The sequence below is a fragment of the Microcaecilia unicolor genome, chromosome 4 (assembly GCF_901765095.1).
Source record: "Microcaecilia unicolor chromosome 4, aMicUni1.1, whole genome shotgun sequence".
Taxonomy (NCBI): domain Eukaryota; kingdom Metazoa; phylum Chordata; class Amphibia; order Gymnophiona; family Siphonopidae; genus Microcaecilia; species Microcaecilia unicolor.
This window is the reverse complement of record NC_044034.1, coordinates 46,460,730-46,481,021: the sequence shown is the minus strand read 5'-3', so window position 1 is coordinate 46,481,021 and position 20,292 is coordinate 46,460,730. Positions and strand designations below refer to the sequence as shown.

The following is a 20,292-nucleotide window of genomic DNA, read 5'->3' as shown; positions in this document are numbered from 1 at the left end:
GGAATGTGGTCACATGTTTCATAGTCCATGTGTCCAGTCTGAACTCGAAAACAGGCTCCACCTTTCCTTTCCCTTCACATAACAAATTAATTAGAGCTGTGTCTTATCTTCTACATTCCAACTTATTTTCACACAATCAAAGGTAAACAATCATTTTTAAACAGAATTACTTCTAATCACAAATACAGACCCTGTGCACTTGTTGGTCAAGGCAGATAGAGTTGAAAAGCAGTCTCTAAAATACTTTTTATTACAGTTATCTCATCAAATTGTTCTCATTCAAACAGACAATCAGGTTGCAATATATTACACCAACAAGCAGGGGGGCCACCTGATCACGCCCTTTGTGTCAGGAGGCCATCTGGCAGTGGGCTCGCCAACATGGTATGTTCCTTCGAGCCACTTATCTGGTGGGCACAAACAAGCCACATTGAGCCTACAAATAGGTGGGAAAATGTGGGATACAAATGTAATAAATAAATGCCCTGGCCGACAGGCTGAGCAGGAAAATGCAACTGCATAAGTGGTCTCTCAATATGGGCATAACCCACAAGATCTTCCAAGTGTGGGGCACCCCCTCGGTGGATCTTTTTGCCACTCAGATAAACCACAAGGTCCCTCAGTTCTGTGCTAGGCTTGGATGCCTTCCTCCTCAGTTGGGGGACAGGTCTTCTGTATGTATATCCTCCGATACCTCTAGTGGGAAAATCTTTGAAACTCAAGCGAGACTGCTGAACCATGATTTTAATCGCTCCATACAGGCCGTGGCAGATATGGTTTCCTTTTGGAATTATCCTTAGAAGAACCGTGGAGATTGGAGTGTTTTCCGACCCTCATCACGCAGATCGAGGGGTCACTTTTTCATTCCAACCTCCAGTCTCTGGCTGTCATAGCTTGGATGTTGAGAGCCTAGAATTCGCTTCCTTGGGTCTTTTGGAGGGTGTCTCCCGAGTCTTGCTGGCTTCCAGGAGATTCCACTAAAAGGTGTTACTCTTCTAAATGGAGGAGGTTTGCCGTCTGGTGTGAGAGCAAGACCTTAGATCCCTTTACTTGCCCTACACAAACCCTGCTTGAATACCTTCTATACTTATCAGAATCTGGTCTAAAGACCAACTCCGTAAGGGTTGAATACCTTCTATACTTATCAGAATCTGGTCTAAAGACCAACTCCGTAAGGGTTCACCTTAGTGCAGTTAGTGTTTATCGTAACCATGTAGAATGTAAGCCCATCTCTCGACAGTCTCTAGTTCGATTTCATAAGAGGCTTGCTTCTGTCAAACCTCCAACAGTGTCATGAGATCTCAACGTTGTTCTCATCCAGCTGATGAAAACTCCTTTTGAGCCACTCAGTTTGTAGGGTCAGTGAGCTTCAGGCCTTAGTAGCGGATGCACATTATGTTAAGTTTCATCACAACAGAGTAGTACTCCGCACGCACCCTAAGTTCCTGCCGAAGGTGGTGTCTGTCAGTTGTCTTGCCAACATTCTTTCCCCGACTTCATGCCCATCCTGGTGAAAGCAGCTTGCACACCTTGGATAGCAAGGGAACACTGGCGTACTACATGGAGCGGACAAGGCCCTTCAGACAGTCTGCCCAGCTTTTTGTTTCTTTTGATCCCAATAGGATGGGGGTCGCCATTGGGAAACGCACCATTTCAATTTGGCTTGTAGATTGCATTTCCTTCACTTATGCCCAGGCTGGGCTGGCCTTAGAGGGTCATGTCACAGCTCATAATGTCGGAGCCACGGCTGCATTGGTATCTCACTTGAGGTCAGCCTCCATTGAAGAAATTTGCAAGACTGTGACGTGGTCTTCAGTCCACATATTCACATCACATGCCTTGAGCAGGATACCTGATGAAGACAGTTGGTTCAGGCAGACAGTGTTGCAGAATCTATTTAGGTAGGATCTAGGAACCAACTCTACCGTCCTAGGCCCGTTTATTCTATTCCAGGCTGCACTGTCATTCTGATTGTATATAGTTTCAGGTTAATCTGTGTTAAGTCCTTGCTGTTGTGATGCCCAATTGACCATGTTTCTTGTTTTGGGTGAGTCTGGATGCTAGGGATTCCCCACTTGTGAGAAGGTAGAAGCCTGCTTGTCCTCGAAGAAAGCGAAGATACTTACTTGTAGCAGGTATTCTCTGAAGACAGCAGGCTTCATAGTCTACAATCCCTCCCACCTCTCCTTGGAGTTGTCTCCTTGGTTATTTTTACTTTATATTTTGCTTTATTATTAAACTGAGGAGACCACGTTCGTGCATGCACGGTTAAGTTCAGCTCGTGATCCACAAAGCTCTCTTTTTAGCTTTGGCAAAATGCCAGACCAGGGAACGCAGATCGGTGTCACCTCCTTGTGAGAACATGAAGCCTGCTGTCCTCGGAGCATACCTGCTCTACAGGTAAGTATCTTCGCTATATTGTGTACTGCCATGTGGAAGGTCCCTCCAGTCATAAGAATATAAGCTAGCATTTTTCAACCAGTATGCCTCTGCAGGTCTGCCACTAGCGTTTAGGCAGCAATTTCATACAGCTTGCTAGTGCCATCCCCTGAGTCCTCTCTCTGACGTAATCTCCTGCTTTTCGCATAGGCGAAAAGCAAGAAGGCTTGGTTTGGTGTGAGCAGGCTGTCTGAACGCTGCCTCCTGCCACCAACCGCTGCAGAAGAAAACTGAAAATGCTGGGTTACTGGCTGGAGAGTGTGTAGCTTTGTTAGGTAATCGGCTCTTGCATGAGGGCTCTTTGTGTTGCAATACATTTAAGAAAATACAGGATTTGTGCTCTAAACAGCTTTAAACTCCCTGAATAACCAGGCAATGTAGTAAGGAAGGTATGTTAGTGTGTGTACTTATGTGTGATCAGTACACTGTATATACACATTTTTCTTTTTTTTCCATCTTCCTCTCCTCCTGGATAGGATTTTTGGTAGTAGTAATACTTTTGCTGTGTTATTCCTGTTAGTCACACCAAATGAGAAGATCTTGTCTCTGTCAACTCATAGTAACAGCTTCCATCATTTCTAATAAAGCCATGTTGCCTAGTAGTGAAGTCCACTTGGATTGGTTGAAAATAAAGGCCGACAAATATGTGGGTAATGGCAGCTAAAGTTAGTCCAATAAAAATTTACAAGTAGACTTTGATGCAAGGGGTCGACAGAACCAAGCTGAACACAGTATATATGGGCCCGGGCTGCTTTCTAAGGGAAAAGACACAGTGACAACATCCTTAACTTATTTTTAGGAAAGTGTGTGCTGGGGAGCTGGAGGAAGTGTCAGGAGTTACAGGTTCCTGCTAGCTTGGAAAAATGTGTGTGAGCAGAGGGGGCAAATGGAATATGGCACCCTGAAGTGTTGGGAGCAGTGTAGGGGGTTTTCTGTTGTTGTAATGGACAGGTGGGTGTGTTTGGAGCAGGGCTTCCTGTAGTATTGGGAAGAGGGATAAAATCAGAGAGAAGATGCTTTATCATTTATATTGGCTTCAGTGCAGTAGCAATTGTGTTTAAAATGCTTTCTGAGAGCTGGAGCATTTTAGGAAATACTTGTTTGATAAAATATATCTGTAAAAAAAACTGATGGTGTGCTTTGATAATTTTTGAGCCATGACAAAGGTTAAAAATCACCGACATAAGCTTTGCCCTACTGGGACACACCAAAGGTCCATCAAGCCCAGTATCCTGTTTCCAAAACAGATTTTATGCTGCTTATTCTAGAAATAAGTAGCAGATTATCTTAATAATGGTTTATGGACTTTAACATGGAGTGGAGGAGTGGCCTAGTGGTTAGGGTGGTGGACTTTGGTCCTGGGGAACTGAGGAAGTGAGTTCGATTCCCAGCACAGGCAGCTCCTTGTGACTCTGGGAAAGTCACTTAACCCTCCATTGCCTGCCGCATTGAGCCTGCCATGAGTGGGAAAGTGCGGGGTACAAATGTAACAAAAATTAAAATAAACAAAATTATCCAAACCTTTTTTTTAAACACTTCTAAGCTAACTGCTTTTACCACATTCTTTGGCAATGAATTCCAGAGCTTAATTACACATAGAGTGAAGAAATATTTTCTCTGGTTTGTTTTAAATGTACTACTTAATAGCCTCATTGCATGTCCCCTATTCCTTGTATTTTTGGAAAGAGTAAACAAGCGATTGATGTCTACCTGTTTCACTCCATTCAGTATTTTATGTTTAAATCATCTCGAGTCCTGCAGCATACAAAACTATAACAGCTCTCTTCAAGAAAACTTTGGAAACTCAGAAAACATTGTTCAGAACCCCCCTTTCTCCCCTTCCTTAACTGTATGCCACCCACGACCCACTTTCCCTGGCCGAATAAGCATTAATATTCAACAAAAAAAGCCTGCAGTTGGTCTCCAGTAAGGAAAAGAGACAACTCCACAGTTGATTGGCACACTAATTTGCTATAATCCACATCGGAAGTAATGCCCAACAACTGCCTATCTGTTCCACTCCATTCAGTATTTTATGTTTAAATCATCTTTATTTGAATCTCGCAGCTTACAAAACTATAACATCTCTCTCCAAGAAAACTTAGGAAACTCATCAAACATTGTTCAGAACACCCCTCCCCCTTTTTCCCCTTTTTGCTCTTCCCTTTGTCCCCTTCCTTAACTGTATACCACCCACGACCCACTTTCCCTGGCCGAATAAGCATTAATAGTCAACATAAAAGCCTGCAGTTGGTCTCTGGTAAGGAAAAGAGATCCACAGTTGATTGGCTATAATCCATATCGGAAGTAGTGCCCAACAACTTCCGGTGGTGAAATCGTAATGGGACTAAGAGTTGGGAGCCTAGTGTAAAGGTTTCTGGTAATATGTCTTGTACATACTCTGTGAGATCTATTCGGGTCACGGAGTGAACATAATGTTGTACTTGCAAATAGGCAAAAAGATCAGTGGCAAAAAGTCCAAATTCCTGTTGAAGCGTTGTGAAGGACTTCCAAGTAGCCCTCAAGATCAATGAGTTGTAGCAAATAATAAATGCTCCACTGTTTCCAGCACTCAAAAAGACTGCGTCCCTGCCCCGGTGGAAAGTCTGGGTTGTTGCAAATTGTCAAGTAAGGAGTGTAGTTTGTAGAAAACGCAGGGTGCCAGCAGATCCACTTCTAGACTTCTCTAGCAGATTTTAAAATATGATGCTGTTTGAAAATGCCCTTGGGCAAGGTAGGTAACCTGTTCAGAATACTACTGACGTGCACCCCTGGGATCAAATGGGTTTCCAGCTGCATAAAGGAAAAAAAGTTAGTACCTCTATACCAGTCGTTAATGTGGCACATGCCACTAGCCACAGCAAGGTATTTGACACTGAGAAGGCCCATCCTCCCGTGGCAACCGAGGCCTTTTCTCTTCCCATAGGTAATGTTGCAGAATCATATTTATCACTCGTTCATCACAACCCTTTAAAAATAATGGTAGCATTTGAAAGGTGTAGAGCCATTTAGGTTCTAAAATCATGTTGAACAGACAAATACGGCCACAGAGGGACAAAAGGGTAAGCGCCAAATAAATGCAGCCTCGATCTAGTGTCCTGTAGCAATGGCTGAACGTTGTGGACATACAGGGTGGAAAGGTCTGTCGGCAAGGAGAAACAGAGGTATCTAAGGGCTGTATCCTCCCATGTGAGAGGGAAAAAAAACCCTCCTAGTGAGCCTTTCCAGCTGGCAAGACCAGCAGGGCCTTGGATTTGTGGAGATCAAGAAAAAAACAGACAGCTCACCGTATCTATCAGTCAGATGAAGGAGAGTGGGCAGTGACCTCTGTGGGTCAGTCAACACGACTAGTAAGTCATCTGCAAACGCTAGCCCCTTCATCTGAGTATCTAACAGATGTACTCCTGGTATCTACGGATCCTGATTTTGGACACAGCAGAGGGTTCGAAAGATAATAATGGTGAAAGGGGGCACCACTGCCTCTTGCCCCTACAAATGGGAAAGAGAATAGAGCATCTCCCATTCACTAGGAGCTGCGTTTGTGGACCAGAATAAAGAGTGTGAATAGTCTGCATGATCCAACCATTAAAACCAAACGAAACCTATGAAGGGCATCAATAAGATATAGCCAGTGAACTTTATCAAACACCTTGGCGTCAAGACTGACAACCAGAGCTGGGGGTCTCAGTCAGACGACAATGAGTCATTGCCAGTAAGATCTTGCATACATTAAATGTTAAATAGTAGTAGTAATGAAGAACTGATTGCCGAGCTTTAACAAACCACACTTGGTTCTCTATCACTAAGGTAGGTAAAATCTTCCCCAGGCAAGTAGCCAAAATTTTTGAAGAGTTTTAAGTTGACTTTTAAAAGGGAGATGGGGGGGGGGGGTCACGTGATGACGTAGAGCTGAATGGACGTCCCTGAAACCGGCTCCGGCTCAACAGGCAAAAATCAGCAAAATAAACAGCGATTAACCTCGAGAGGCGATACCAAACCGGGCCCCTGCGCAAGGGGAAAGCAGGAGCAGTAGAACGAGCGTTCGCGGAACCGTTCCAGCTGAGTACCCGAAGGGTATGCCCGCAAAGACCTCGTGGGGGAAGAAAAATACTTGCATAGTGCGGTCCAAGATGGTGGAGGTGGCTCCGGAGACCCCGATGATCGGACCATTGCCGTCGGAGCTGGTGAGGGAACTAGCGCAACAAATCTCCACGATGCTGGAGGAAAAACTATCAAAACTCCAGTCGTCGGTGGATCAAATTCATGAAACGCTAGAGCGTCAGAGTGCCCGCTTGCAGCACATGGAAGAACGAGTGTCACAGTGCGAGGACGCGGCAGTAGGCACGAACGATCGGATTGTGACGCTTGAACGGAAATGTGAACAGTTAGTACAGAAAGCAGATGATCTTGAAAATCGCAGTCGGCGCAGCAATCTCCGGATTGTGGGAGTTCCAGAGACAGTAAAGGCAGCAGACCTCCGAAAGCTCGTGGAACAGTGGTTCCCCCAGGAGTTAGGCCTAGATCTTGGCGGGAAAGCCCTGCAGATCGAGAGAGTGCATAGAGTGGGAGCAATGCGGGCCAATGAAAACAGGCCGAGACAAGTGCTGGCAAAGGTGTTGAACCTACTCTGACAAAGAAGTAGTTTTGCAGGCGTACAGAGGTAAACAGTCTTACTTATGAAGGAGGGAAAATACTTCTTTTTCAAGATTACTCTACTATTGTGTCAGACCAGAGGAAGGTAATGGGTCGCCATTGTAAAAGACTATATGACAAGGGGATCCGATTCGCTCTGGTCTACCCAGCGAAAGTAAGAGTACTACATGAGAACAAGACCATATACTTCACTGAGGCGGCAGAGCTGGAAGCATTTGCAAATGGATTACAGTGATGCAGAAGTAAGGTACTGGAGCAATAAGGCTGGCAGCAACTGGTTTACCCAAGTGACTGGATATTAGAGTGGCGGAGCACCTGACCATTTGAGAGTCTCAGAGGAAGGCGAACATTATCTGCAATTGCTCCGAACACCTGAGGACTCTAAAGATTGGACGGCAAACAGTGAGAATGTTTAAATTGCTGAGGAGTTTGAGTCATGGAAAAGGTGTGATACCCTGATCAGCTTCGAGGTAACCAGCCAGCTATTGCAAGAGAACAGCCTCAAGTTGGAGAAAAGTTGGGGGCCCAGGTTATCAGACAGCAGGGTGCTCCTTGCGGGACTGGAAACCCAACCAGTTTTTTTCAGAAGTTTCAAAATGTTCTGTTATATTATGGTTCAAGGTGTTAGAAGCGGGGCCCGAGAGGGATTTGCTGAAGGGGAAGGAAAGGATAGTGTTCTAAGAGGGGAGACCGGGGGAGTTGGTGGTGCGTAAGGGAAGTATGAGTGTTGAGAACTGGCACGACCGGAGGGTGTGTGTGGAACGGGAAGAGGGGAGGGGGAGAGAGGGAGGAGATCACAAAGGTTGTGATTGCTTTTCATGAAGGTATGGGACCAGAGGGATAAAAGAGAGAAGCAGGACCCTAGGTGGCCACACAGACAAGGGAATAGGGACAGATCCTGGGTGCCCAGCTGGGAGGCACTCAGGATACATTATAAAAAAATTTTCGCTTAAATAACTGTTTGATATAATGCATGGCTAATCTCAAAATAGTGACATTAAACGTTGACGGAGTGCACTCCCCGGTGAAACGGGCGAAAATATTGCAAGCACTCAAACGCCAGAAAGCTGTTGTAGCTCTGATACAGGAGACCCACCTAAGCAGATTAGAACACCTCAAATTAAAAAGAGACTGGGTTGGAGAAATATTTTTTGCCTCCTATAATGGGAGGCAGCGAGGAGTAGCTATCTTGATAAGAAAAACATTAGCTTTTGACATGCACAAGCTATACCAAGACCCAGAAGGGAGATATCTAATAGTGGCGGGGACGTTGCAGGGTAAAAAGGTGGGGTTTTGCAATGTCTATGCGCCTAACATTTACTCCCATAAATTTTTTACAACATTAATAGCTAAATTGGTCACATTTGATAGCTATCAACTAATTGTTGGAGGGATTTTAATATCAGCAATCCCTCCATTGATTGCAAACCCCCCAGAAGAGCAGGAAAAGATCATGACGACAAGGGGGTGAACCTAATGATGAGGGAATTAGAGTTGATAGACATCTAGCGGCATCAGCACTTAGAAGAAACTGATTACACTTTCTTTTCGCATCCCCACGGAACTCATTCGCGACTTGATTACTTGCTGGTCTTCCACTCGATGAGCTCAGTGGCAATACAAACGGGAATCGGAGAGCCGGATGTGTCTGATCATGCCCCAGTGTGGGTTGAGTTGGGGGAGCAGAGAGGGATCGAAACGCTGGCTGATGAACCAGGCGTTATATCAGAGTAGGGAATTCCAAACTTACCTGAGAAAGAGTTGGACAGACTATATAATGGATAATGACGCACAGTCAGTGAGCCCAAGAATATTCTGGGAGGCCGCTAAGGCAGTATTAAGAGGAAAAATCATAGCACATGTCGCCTCCCAAAACAAGAGCCGAGGACAAAAGATAGACGCCTTTACAGTAAAATTAAGGGAGGCTCGCAGAGCCCTTATTGGGCACCCTTCTGAGTCCAACAAAAAAGCATATGCGCAGTGTAGAAAAGATACAGGGAATCTTGGATGAGAGTGCGATTTACAACATAAAGCTTTATAAATACAAGTTATATCAGTGGGGTAATAAAACTGGCAAGCTGCTGGCAACACTAGTAAGACAAAAGACAACACGAAAATGTATCAGTAAAATCAGAGCAAAGAATGGGAGAACCAGCACAACACTAAGAGATGTTCAGAGAGAGTTCGTGAATTATTATTCGTCATTGTACAGGGAGGGCCCATTCTCAGAGGAACAGTGTGCAGACTTCCTAGCAGGGGTGGAGCTCCCGTCCCTAACGGAGGAGCAGCAGCAAATGCTAAATATGCCAATACAGGGGAAGGAGGTCCAACAGGTCATTAAGAGATTGAAGCTGGCAAAGACACCAGGCCCTGATGGGTTGGGAGTGGAATATTATAAAATACTCCAGGATGTCATTGTATCGCCTTTTATTTCTGTGTGAGGACGTAAGAGAGACAGGGGCTTTGGGAACAGTGGCCTAGTGGTTAGGGTGGTGGACTTTGGTCCTGAGGAACTGGAGAACTGAGTTTGATTCCCGGCACAGGCAGCTCCTTGTGACTCTGGGCAAGTCACTTAACCCTCCATTGCCCCATGTAAGCCGCATTGAGCCTGCCATGAGTTGGAAAGCGCGGGGTACAAATGTAATAAAAATAAAAAAAAAATAATGATTCCCAAACCAGGAAAGGACGAAGAACTGGTAGGGTCCTACAGACCTATTTCCCTGCTAAACCAGGATGTAAAGATCCTGGCAGCAGTTCTGGCAGACCGCTTGGGGAAGGTAGTCCCCTGCCTGGTGCACCCTGACCAGGTAGGATTTGTTCAGGGGCGCTTCGCATCAGCTAACATCCTCAAAGTAAGCCGCATTTTGATGGAGAGAAGAGGGATAAAGGGAGATTCTATAGTGGCTAGCCTGGATGCCGAAAAAGCTTTTGATAAGGTGGTGTGGAAGTACATGTTTTGGATAATGAAACGGTTCGGCATCCGGGGGGAATTCTTGGAATGGGTTCAGGCGTTATACAGTGGACCAACGGCCCAAATTATAATTAACGACTCCTTGACTGAAGGATTCTCTCTGGGAGGAGGAACAAGGCAGGGATGTCCATTATCGCCCCTATTTATTTTGACGCTGGAGCCGCTAGCGGCAAGGATACGACAGGATACAAGGCTGAAAGGAATTAAAGTGAGAGAAGAGGAGTAAAGAATTAATTTATTCGCAGATGATATGCTGCTGCTGATGGATGAGGCATCCCGCACATTGCCGGTGGTGATGGATATCATCCAATCGTTTGGGGAGTTTGCGGGCCTGAGCATCAATTTTGAAAAGTCAGAGGCCCTTCCAGTTAGTAGCCCATGTAAGATTAAAGAATCGCAGAACTTTCCTCTGAGGTGGGCCCAGAATGGCATTAAGTATTTGGGGGTTTATCTTGGTGCAGAACAACTATGGATGTATAAAAAAAATGTGAAAGACAGAGTGGAAGAGGTAAAACGATTATGTCAACGGTGGAAAGACCTGCCATTAAATTTTTGGGGTAGAATAGCTCTAGTTAAGATGGTGATGCTACCCAAGTTAATATACCCATTGCAGATGCTCCCGCTATGGGTGAGAACCGTGGAGGATAAGCTGTATAGAAGTGTTATAGGCACGTTCATTTGGAACGCGAAGCGCCCCAGAATATCGTTTGCAAAACTGACCCGGGGTAAAGGGCAAGGGGGCCTTAGATTACCAGACTTGAGAGGGTATAATGTAGCAGCTTCATTACGCTGGATCCATGAGTTGATCTCGGGACAAGGGTTCTATGCCCCCCCCCCCCTGGATTTTGGGAGAGCTGGTGTGGTTTGAATGACCCTTTTACAGTACTGGAATCACGGGAAGTGCAGGGAGCAAAAAAAATAGTGGAAAACCCGTACGTGGCAGCCTTACAACTGGCTTGGAGATGGTGGAGAGAGAAAGGAGGAGCAGTGAAGGGAACCAGCCCCTTCTTGCCGCTGGTAGGGAATATGGCCTTCCCTGCAGAAATGGGAAGGTCACTGTTCCAGGGTTGGCGGGAGAAGGGTTGCAGATTTATAGGGCAGTTCAGGAAAGACGGAGAGGATGCCTTCCCCACTTTTGACATGGTCAGGCACGAACTGCAGATCCCTGGTTCCCAATTTTTTGCATATTTACAAGTGCGAGACTACATCCTGAGCATGGAGCGAAAGAGTAAAAGCCTTACCCGCTTTACACAACTAGACCACATATTCCTACAGATGACGCCACTTAGTAACAAAATGGCAGAGTGGTACCAGGTGATGAGGGAACACCAGAGAGCACCCCATTTAGTACAACTAGCGGAGGCGTGGAGTAGGGACATAGTAGAAGAAGTTACAGTGGAGCGATTGGGTGCTGTATATCGCAACCTGGGAAAAATCACCCCAAACGCAGCCTTACAAGATATACAATACCGGATTATAAACAGAGTACATATCACTAAGGTAAAGGGGAAGCAGCTGGGTACGTAGGAGGATGACCGGTGCAACAAATGCAAGAGCAGGGTAGGAACATTTTTGCACTCGTTTATGGAATGCCCATCACTACATGCATTATGGGTTGGAGCATTAGGGTTGGTGGAAAACATTTTACAACGCCAAGTGGAGTGGAAGTACTTGATCACTCTGCTAGGGTGTGGAGACTCACTTAGAGAGCAGAAGCTGGGAGTAGCCCAAGGTAAATTTGTGTTGTTAGCGATGATGTTGCTTAAGAAATGTGTGTTAAAAACATGGGTGGATGCTGAACCTCCACACCTAGATATGTGGAAAAACTGTATGGTTGAGATGGCCAATTGGGTGCGTCTTACCTTCAGATTTGCTGTTTCATGGAGGAACCGCCAGTACAGAGATATTTGGGGGAGAGCACTAGATTTGCTTTCGCCGAAGGGCCCAGTAAATGGTGATCAAACAGGAAACAGCATGGAATAGTGCAATAGCAGCCTTTGGGGGAGGGGGGAAGGGAGGTGGGGGGAGAGGGATTAAATGATAGAAAGCTATGAAGATTAGAATGAAAGAGAAATGGATATCTGTTCCTGTTTTTTTTTTTTTCATTACCCTTTTGTAAAGATGTTACCGCATTGAAATTGTAATGATCTGATCTTGTAATTACTATCTGTTACTGATTTCATTCAACAATAAAAATTATTTCAAAAAAATAAATAAAAATAAAAGGGAGATGGGCCTCTAAGAGGAGTTCTGGTGGTTTTGGAATAAGTGTAATCAATACCATGTTAGCGTGTAATTGAAGGTACCAGCCTCCACCACCATGGTAAAATATAACAAGGGCCTGATGAGATGAGTTGCAGTTGGAGAGTCTTGCAAAATTCACCCGAGAAGTGCCTGCAGGGCCTCCTCAGTCAAGGAGGGGAGAGAAACCTCCGTCAGAAAGTGTAAGAGGCATGTTCCCCCTCCCTGTACAAATATAAAAATGATCAGAGAATTATCTGAACAATGTGCTTCCAAGGACAGTAATCCCATGCACCCCCCCCCCCCCCCCTTCCCCAAAGTTTTTACCATGAGCTACCAGAAGTTGCCTGATTTATCATATTTGTAAAACTGAAACGTGTGATATGCTCCTCTGAGTGTTTTAAGCTCTGTTGGTTAAAGAGATTGTGCCTCTGGTGGTGGAAGTGGGAGCTTGAATGAGCTCCTTTTTAGCTTATGATAACTGGCGTTCCAACTGTATTATACTAGTGGCTAAATTAAAATTAAAGCTTCATTTTGATCAGCAAGATCATAATAGTGCACAGGAAGAAGCCCAAACATTCATGGCAACTCCATCGTTTACCATCTATATGGATGCCTCCGGGACCACCGGATGTTATGCTTGAGGCTTTCCAGCGGCTTGTCCTTCGGGATTTGGATACCTTGGAACAACAGTTACATTATACACCATCTAATTTGACAAGACCCCAGCTGGAAGCGATGCAAAGTTTAAAATCTGATGACAGAATCATTGTATTGCGAGCAAATAAAGGGGGTGCAGTGGTGGTCCTCAATAAGGAGGATTACCGCTCAGAGGCATTTCGACAACTGTCAGAAAATTTTATTTACCATTAGATCGAGATCCAGGACCTGATTGCCAACAGGAGGTTAACAACATTTTATTAACGGCTGCTCAAACAAGTGTTATCATTAATAGGGAATTTCGATACCTATTTAAGCAATACCGTCGTACACCTCACATATACTTTTTACCTAAAATACACAAAGGTTTAAGGCAACCCCCAGGACGACCTATAGTTTCCGGGAGTGGATCTCTCAATGAACCACTTTCCCAATATCTGGACTACCATTTGCAATCTAGGGTCTTTCAGACACCATCTTACCTGAGAGATTCAGCACATCTCATACAGATTTTGGAGAATATTGTGATACATGAAAATTCTGTACAATTGTTATCCTTGGATGTAGTATCATTATACACTAGCATTCCACATGATAATGTCTGTAATTTAGTGGATGACCATCTTCAACAGTTAGAGATATCAGAAAAAGTGGAACTTTTGAATTTAACGGGAATTGTAATCCGTAAAAACCATATCCGATTTGAAGAAAAACATTTTCTGCAGACTCATGGCATAGCAATGGGTGCCACAGTTGCACCTACCACTGCATGCCTATATATGGCAGACTTTGAGGAGAAATTCCTCTCTTCATCAAGATTCTTTGCATATGTCATCCTATGGAAATGTTTCATTGATGATGTGATCTTCATAAGGAAGGGTAATGATGAGCAGCTTCAACAGTTCTTCAATATCTAAATTCTATTGACAGACACATTAAATTTGAGTCTTTGGTGGGGGGGTCAATCCCTGAATTATTTGGATATCTCCATTTATTTACATGAGGGGGAATTTAACACAAAAATACATAGAAAATCTACAGACTCTAATACACTACTTCACTACCACAGTTTTCATCCGATGGCAGCCAAAACTGGCTTTCCAGTAGGTCAATTCTTACGACTCAAAAAATTGTCTGCCTCTGAGAGAGACTTCAAAGCATCGGCGGTAGACCTGTACAATAGGTTTAAATCTCGGCCATACCCCAATAAAGTCATCACTCAATAGAAACCGGAATTTGCTGTAAACCCAGGATATTTAAAGCTTATTAAATTTTAACTGCCAGACCCTTGATGTTCCTCTAACTTTTGGAGATACCTTCTCATCATTTCTACTCCCTCCAGGGTATCCACTCTTATTGGCTATCTTCTTGTCATTTGCAAAAAGGCAAACCTTTCCTCCCAACCCTTCAGCAATATCTCTCACAAATATATTAAACAAAATGGGCCCCAGCACCGACCCCTGTGTAACCCCACTTCTCACCATCCTTTCCTCCGAGCGGATTCCATTTACCACCACCCTCTGCCACCTGTTGGTCAACCAGTTTTCTATCCAGTTCACCACCTTTGGTCCTAGGACACAGGTTACCTCAGTTACCAATCAAACCAATTCTGAAAATGCCCAGCGTAGCTCACAACTCACAAGGTAAAAAGTTCTGTGTTTTTTTTTTCTCTAACCATACAGCTTTATACAAAATTGCCCCTCCTCCCAAGGTATGAGTCACTAGGTGCTATGTAACCAAATAGATTGAATTAGGTCTCTGGCACTGAAGATTCAAAACCCAATTCTAATAAACACAACTTGTAAGATAGACACCAGAACCAGAGTCACCAAACTTTGTGTAACCAAGTTGATTGGATTAAGTCACTTGGCACAGGTTCAAAACACAGTTCTAGAGAGCACATTTAAGACAATTGCAGCATAAAAAAAAATCACTGGCACACAAGTTCAAGCTACTTATAAATAGCTTATTGGATCAAGGTGGCTATTGAGGCAGCCTACATTTGTCATGGTAAGCAAGTCCCAGGGAACCTTGAGGGCCCATTATACCCAGGCACAGTTAACTCCCTGGGTAGAGGCTCATGTGATTTTGCAGGGCACGCTCCCTAGACTCCTATGGTGCGAGTCAGTGTAGGAGAATGACAGGGAGCAGGCAGAGCTGACACTCTGTTCCACTGTTAAGGGGCAGGGCTTTGAGAACGGGGATTACAGTGTGGTGTGAAGCATACAGGAATAAGAGGGTATTGATCCCACCCCTGCCCTATAGAGGGGGTCCAGGGCAACATCTGGTTTGGGCTGGTGGACCTTTTAACTTTTTCAGAGCACTGTAGTTATTTTCAGCACAACTGAGCACATTAAACTTTTTTCATGCAGTTGTATACTTTGCGGAAAAGTGCACTTCACAGTAGTAAACTTTCAGTAAAAAAATACCTGGAAATCTGCTAAAAAGTGTTACATCTGCCTTATAAAGAATTGCAGTGCTGGTGGCTGTGAAATCCCAGAACACTGTGAATGTTGCCTCAACCGTTAGTTATGTGGCCCAGTAAATGCCTTGATGTGATGTTAAGCCCGAGTTGAGCTTAGTTATAATCTCCAAAGTGTGATCTGAGAAGGGCTTCAAAATTTTTGGACTGAGAGCCAAAGGCAGGCAGCAAATGCTGAGCCTTAAGTGAATGTGCAATCTTTGCATGCCTCGGAGAACCTGGATGTGATGGGTTGATGTGCTTCAAAGCAGGCACACCAGAAAGTTGTGCTTCACATACCAAGATGCTAAGTCCTCTGTTTCTCCCTAGGGCCATCTGTGATGTGTGTGAGAGACATGGACATTTACTGTGCTCCTGAGCTATTGTCTAAGCTGACCATGCCCCTATCGAAGATAATGATTCAGGCCCAGGAAGCTGAACTATTTTCTTCCCCAACTTTCATCCTAAGAAGGTCTGACTAGGTTAGGTCCATTAGTGTTTCTGCTTCTAGGTTGATGCCATTTCAAGATTTCATAGTTTTTTTTACTATTTAGAAGAATTGATATGTGCATTTTTTTGAGGTCAACCAATGTTCTTGACAGATGATCTGAAGTATTGTGTTTTCTAGAAAGAACTTAGCCTCAAGCCCCTCAGCTTTTTGTTCCTTTAATCCAAACAGGTTGGGTGTGGCTGTATCTAAGCCTTGAAGAAATTTCCAAATGCTACAATGTGGAGTTTGGTCCACTCTGTTCATATTGTATTGTCTAGAACCTGGCTGCCATGCTGGATGCTAGGTTTAGGTTGTCCATATAATACAAGTCAAGTGGCTAGTTTAATAATTGAATAATTTAAAGGATCCGGGGGGGGGGGTGTCCCAGATAATAATAGCAGAGATGGGGCTAATGACAGCTTAGAGGGATTGTCCTTGCGACAGCTCGTCTTTGGGCGAAACATGCACATCGGACATTAAAACCCCTGGGTTTGACGCATAAACATTAATACAAATAAGTGAACAGTATTAATATATAAATGTTAATCGGGTGAGCCGATGGTCAGGTGGGTGCTGGTCACATTGCTATCTCCATGTATTAGCAATGAGCACTGCTGAGGTTACCAAAGAAATTTATATTGAACATTGAATAGTATAAATGATTGTAAACGTGCCTTTAAAAACTGATTTATTGGGTACCGTTAATATAGGTTTAGAATTGTCTTCATGATTACAGTAGCCTGCATTGTGCAGATCTAGTTGATAATGATAAAATCAGTCAACATTATTATCTATTTAGATTATGCTCACACCTTTTTCAGTAGTAGCTCAAGGTGAATTACATTCAGGTACACTGGGTAACATGCTTTGAACAGATATATGGTTGTGGTACTGAATTGACAGGTTGGGTATAAAATATGGGATACTGGTGAGCAAGTAGAGAATGTCTGTTGTCATGTACTCAAAGCAGTAGAAAATGAGAGGAAAACCAACTGAATGGGCTCGTTAGCCCTCTTTGACCATCACTTGCTTTGTTACCATGGTATAGAGATGGAGCTATTCAAGACTTTACTGGATTATATGAATATGGCACTGGTATTTAATGTAATAAATACAGATCCGTTAGGCCATTGATTCTCAAGCCTGGTCCTGAAGGTACCCCAGCCAGTCAGGTTTTCAAGACATCCACAGTGAATACCATGAGATTTGCATGCACTGCCCCATTACATGCAAATTTTTCTTATGAATATTCATTGTGGATATCCTGAAAACCTAACTGGTTGGGGTCCTGCCAGGATTTGGGAATCGCTCTATTGTACCATATAATGAGATAAAGAGCTTACTTTAACGAGTGTTTTTGTTTTCTGTTACAGGCTAAAAACCGAGAGCTTCTTAAACAAGTTGCAGCATTATCAAAGGGTAAAAAGTTTGATAAAAGTGGCAGTATACTAACATTTCCTTGAAGAAATGTTTGCTGGCTTTAGTGTTTTTACTTCATTTAAATATGGGTAATTCTGTGAAGCCCTTAAACTGTACATTGGGGAAAAATCCCATCCCACATCAGATTTGGTAAGCATGTTTCATATACCTTTTTATAATATGCAGCTTTCATTTATTGTGTTAAGTCACAGAATACAAAACTTCAGCTGGATTGAAGAAATTTTTTCTTTGGTTTGTGTATTTTGTTTTTGTGTTTTTTAACCTGCAATAGTTTTCAAACCATTGTGAAGAGTAAACACTGCAACAGTGTTTTTTGGCTTTTTAACACAAGATGCAATAAAGTAGTTTTTATGGAGTTTTAAAGCAACTGATAACTCCATTTACTGTGCTAACAGTTTTCAGTGATTTTTGTATTTTTTAGGATTTTTTTTTTTATGTGATCATAGCTTTTAGAAACTAATTTACTTGGTATTTGGTAAAGTCAGGAGGAAAATCATGGTGCTTTTTACTCAGTTCAAAAATGGAGTATAAATGCTACATTTTGAAGCTACATCATTTAGTGTTACCAGAGAGTTGGTCATTTTCATCATAAATAGTGAAAATTTTCTACACATATACATATTGTACAGTGCCTGAAAGTTAATGAGGTTTTTGTAAAAGCAACTGTACATTTTTACAAGCCACTGTACATTTTTACTTGCAAGTGCCTTTATCTCGATGTACCATTTATTTATGGAAACTTCAGTCTTTGTACATGACTTTTTACGTGTTAAAACTGCTGAACTCTGTTATGTATATATTAATGTATTTTAAACTATTTTCAAAATAAGCTGCTAGTATGAGTTAAGGCTAGATTCAAAATTAGCTCTCCTGAATGGATGTTTAGCTTCTCCTCTGGATACATGTGCTATAGTATGCTCAAGGATGCAGTGTAGTATCTAAATTGGATAATGGTTTTACATACATCTTGTACCTCTTGCTAAGTTGCATTTATGTCCAGATTTCATTGGCTTAGGCAGTCTCCATGGTCTCTGCAGCTGGCTCAGCCCTGTCTACTGCTTATTTGCCAAACCTTGCTCAATAGTAGGGTTCTGTCAGATGTATCATTTGAAAGCTATTGTTTGAATTTGATAGGAACTTAAATGCTTATATATATAAATGGTACAATCTGCATTGATTTAGTAGTTGAGAGCATGCCATTAACCTTCAGAGGACCAAGTCTTAAAGAATGCTATAATAGGCTTTGGTCCTCTTGAGGGTTAAACTGTTTCTAATTACCTTAAAATTGGTGGTTGCTATAATGTTGGTCATATTTCAGCCCTGTAGATGTATTCCTAGAAGGATTACTGAACGGTTAGAAATAATTTAGAAAATAGCTGGACTTGTCTGCATACATCTTGCCCTTGAGCAGATGTATTGAGGGGTAGCATGACATCTTTTCATTGGAGAGGGGGGGAGAGGGAGGGAGGATTGGCTGCCTAACTAATCTCTTCCCTGTTCCCAAAGCTCTCTAGATGATGCTATGTGGGGCAAAATTTTGGTCAGGTTATAGCCATAGTGGCCTACCCACTGCCAATGACATTTTGGATGCAAAAGTGATGTGATTTACAAGTCTGTTGCTGCTGTTCATCCTTGCCCATTTATTATGACTGCTTGATTGCGGAAGATCAGCTGTTCTGAAAATCTGGTCTGTGCAATATAAGACAGGATTAACTTGTATTTGCAGTATATGAATATCCGCAGGATGTTGCAAATTCCTAACACATTTTGGGATGTGGCATGGAGGGTAGTGGCATTTTATATTGTTTAGTATATTGTTTAGTAACTGCCTTTTTGCTTGTAAAGTACCCCATTTTTTAGGGTTTTGGACTAACTGCCACATTTTCACAGTATGTAAATTGCTCTTCCGTGTGTACTCACAGTTGCAGAACAGCCTCTTCTATCTTGCTTGGAGTTTGCAGCATTTAGCTCAAATTTGTACTTTTCACGATGGCTACAAAATAATGTATATAGAAGAAGGAATCTATGCCTGGTCAGAAGCAAATGAAATTAGACATGCAGTACCTACTTATTTTTTCATGTAAGAACGTAGAAGGGAGAGAGGATGAGATTGTGCTTTAAACATTTTTCTGCAAACATCAGCAATTTTAACGGTTGTGGTGGGGAGGAGCTCAAAAAGGGAATTTTCCTAATGAGTAAGTAGTAGGTGCCTTGTTAATGGACTAAATAAGAATTAATTTATCTGATTATATGAATTTATATAACTTTTTTTAATAATGCTGTAATATCCCAGACTATAAAATAGGGCTGTACCGAATATTCGTATTCGATTCAGCTCCAGATAGTGCTAAATCCTACTGTAATAAACACTTGATCTCTGATTTCACATTGCTTCTTTTAATATTTGTTATGCTAAAGCTCTCAATGCCCATTATTAATATTCGTTATTTGTATTTGGCTGAACAATATTTTTCATTATTTGTATTTGGCTGAATAGTAAAATATACTATTCGGTACAGCTCTAGCAGGGTGGAAGGAAACACTGTTTGTAAATTTCTTACAAATCCCAATCCAGATAGGTAGTACAGCTGTAGCATGCTAGGGATACTGTGCATTAAATTAGGATAAAACACCTTCCATTTCTAGATTTCTGCAGTGGAAGCTGACTTGGAAATACTTTACTAAAGATCTTTCAGGCCAGAGTAGCATATGTTGCTATAACAGTAGCATAATTGCAGGTATCTTTTTAATACCTGACATGCTTGCATGAAAATCTGAATGTGAAATTTTCTAGATGTTCAAAACTATGAATAACTTTAATAGTTTTGCTTGACTACCCGTATATAGTAGATGTCTTTGAAATCCAGCCAAGTTTGTTTTTTGTGGGTTTTTTTTTTATTTTTTTTTTAATTTTTGGTTTGTTTTTGGTATAACCAA

General features: G+C 42.7%; 1 protein-coding gene across 1 annotated transcript in view; it reads left to right on the top strand.

Annotated features, from left to right (window-relative positions):
* LOC115469587 (protein FAM76B-like) overlaps window positions 1-18,616 on the top strand; it is a 62,259-nt gene extending 43,643 nt beyond the window's left edge. The window contains 1 exon segment of the mRNA XM_030202383.1: window positions 17,289-18,616. Within this exon segment, the coding sequence (XP_030058243.1) occupies window positions 17,289-17,378 (90 nt within the window). The 3' untranslated portion in view covers window positions 17,379-18,616.
* The last annotated feature ends 1,676 nt before the right edge of the window (window positions 18,617-20,292 follow it).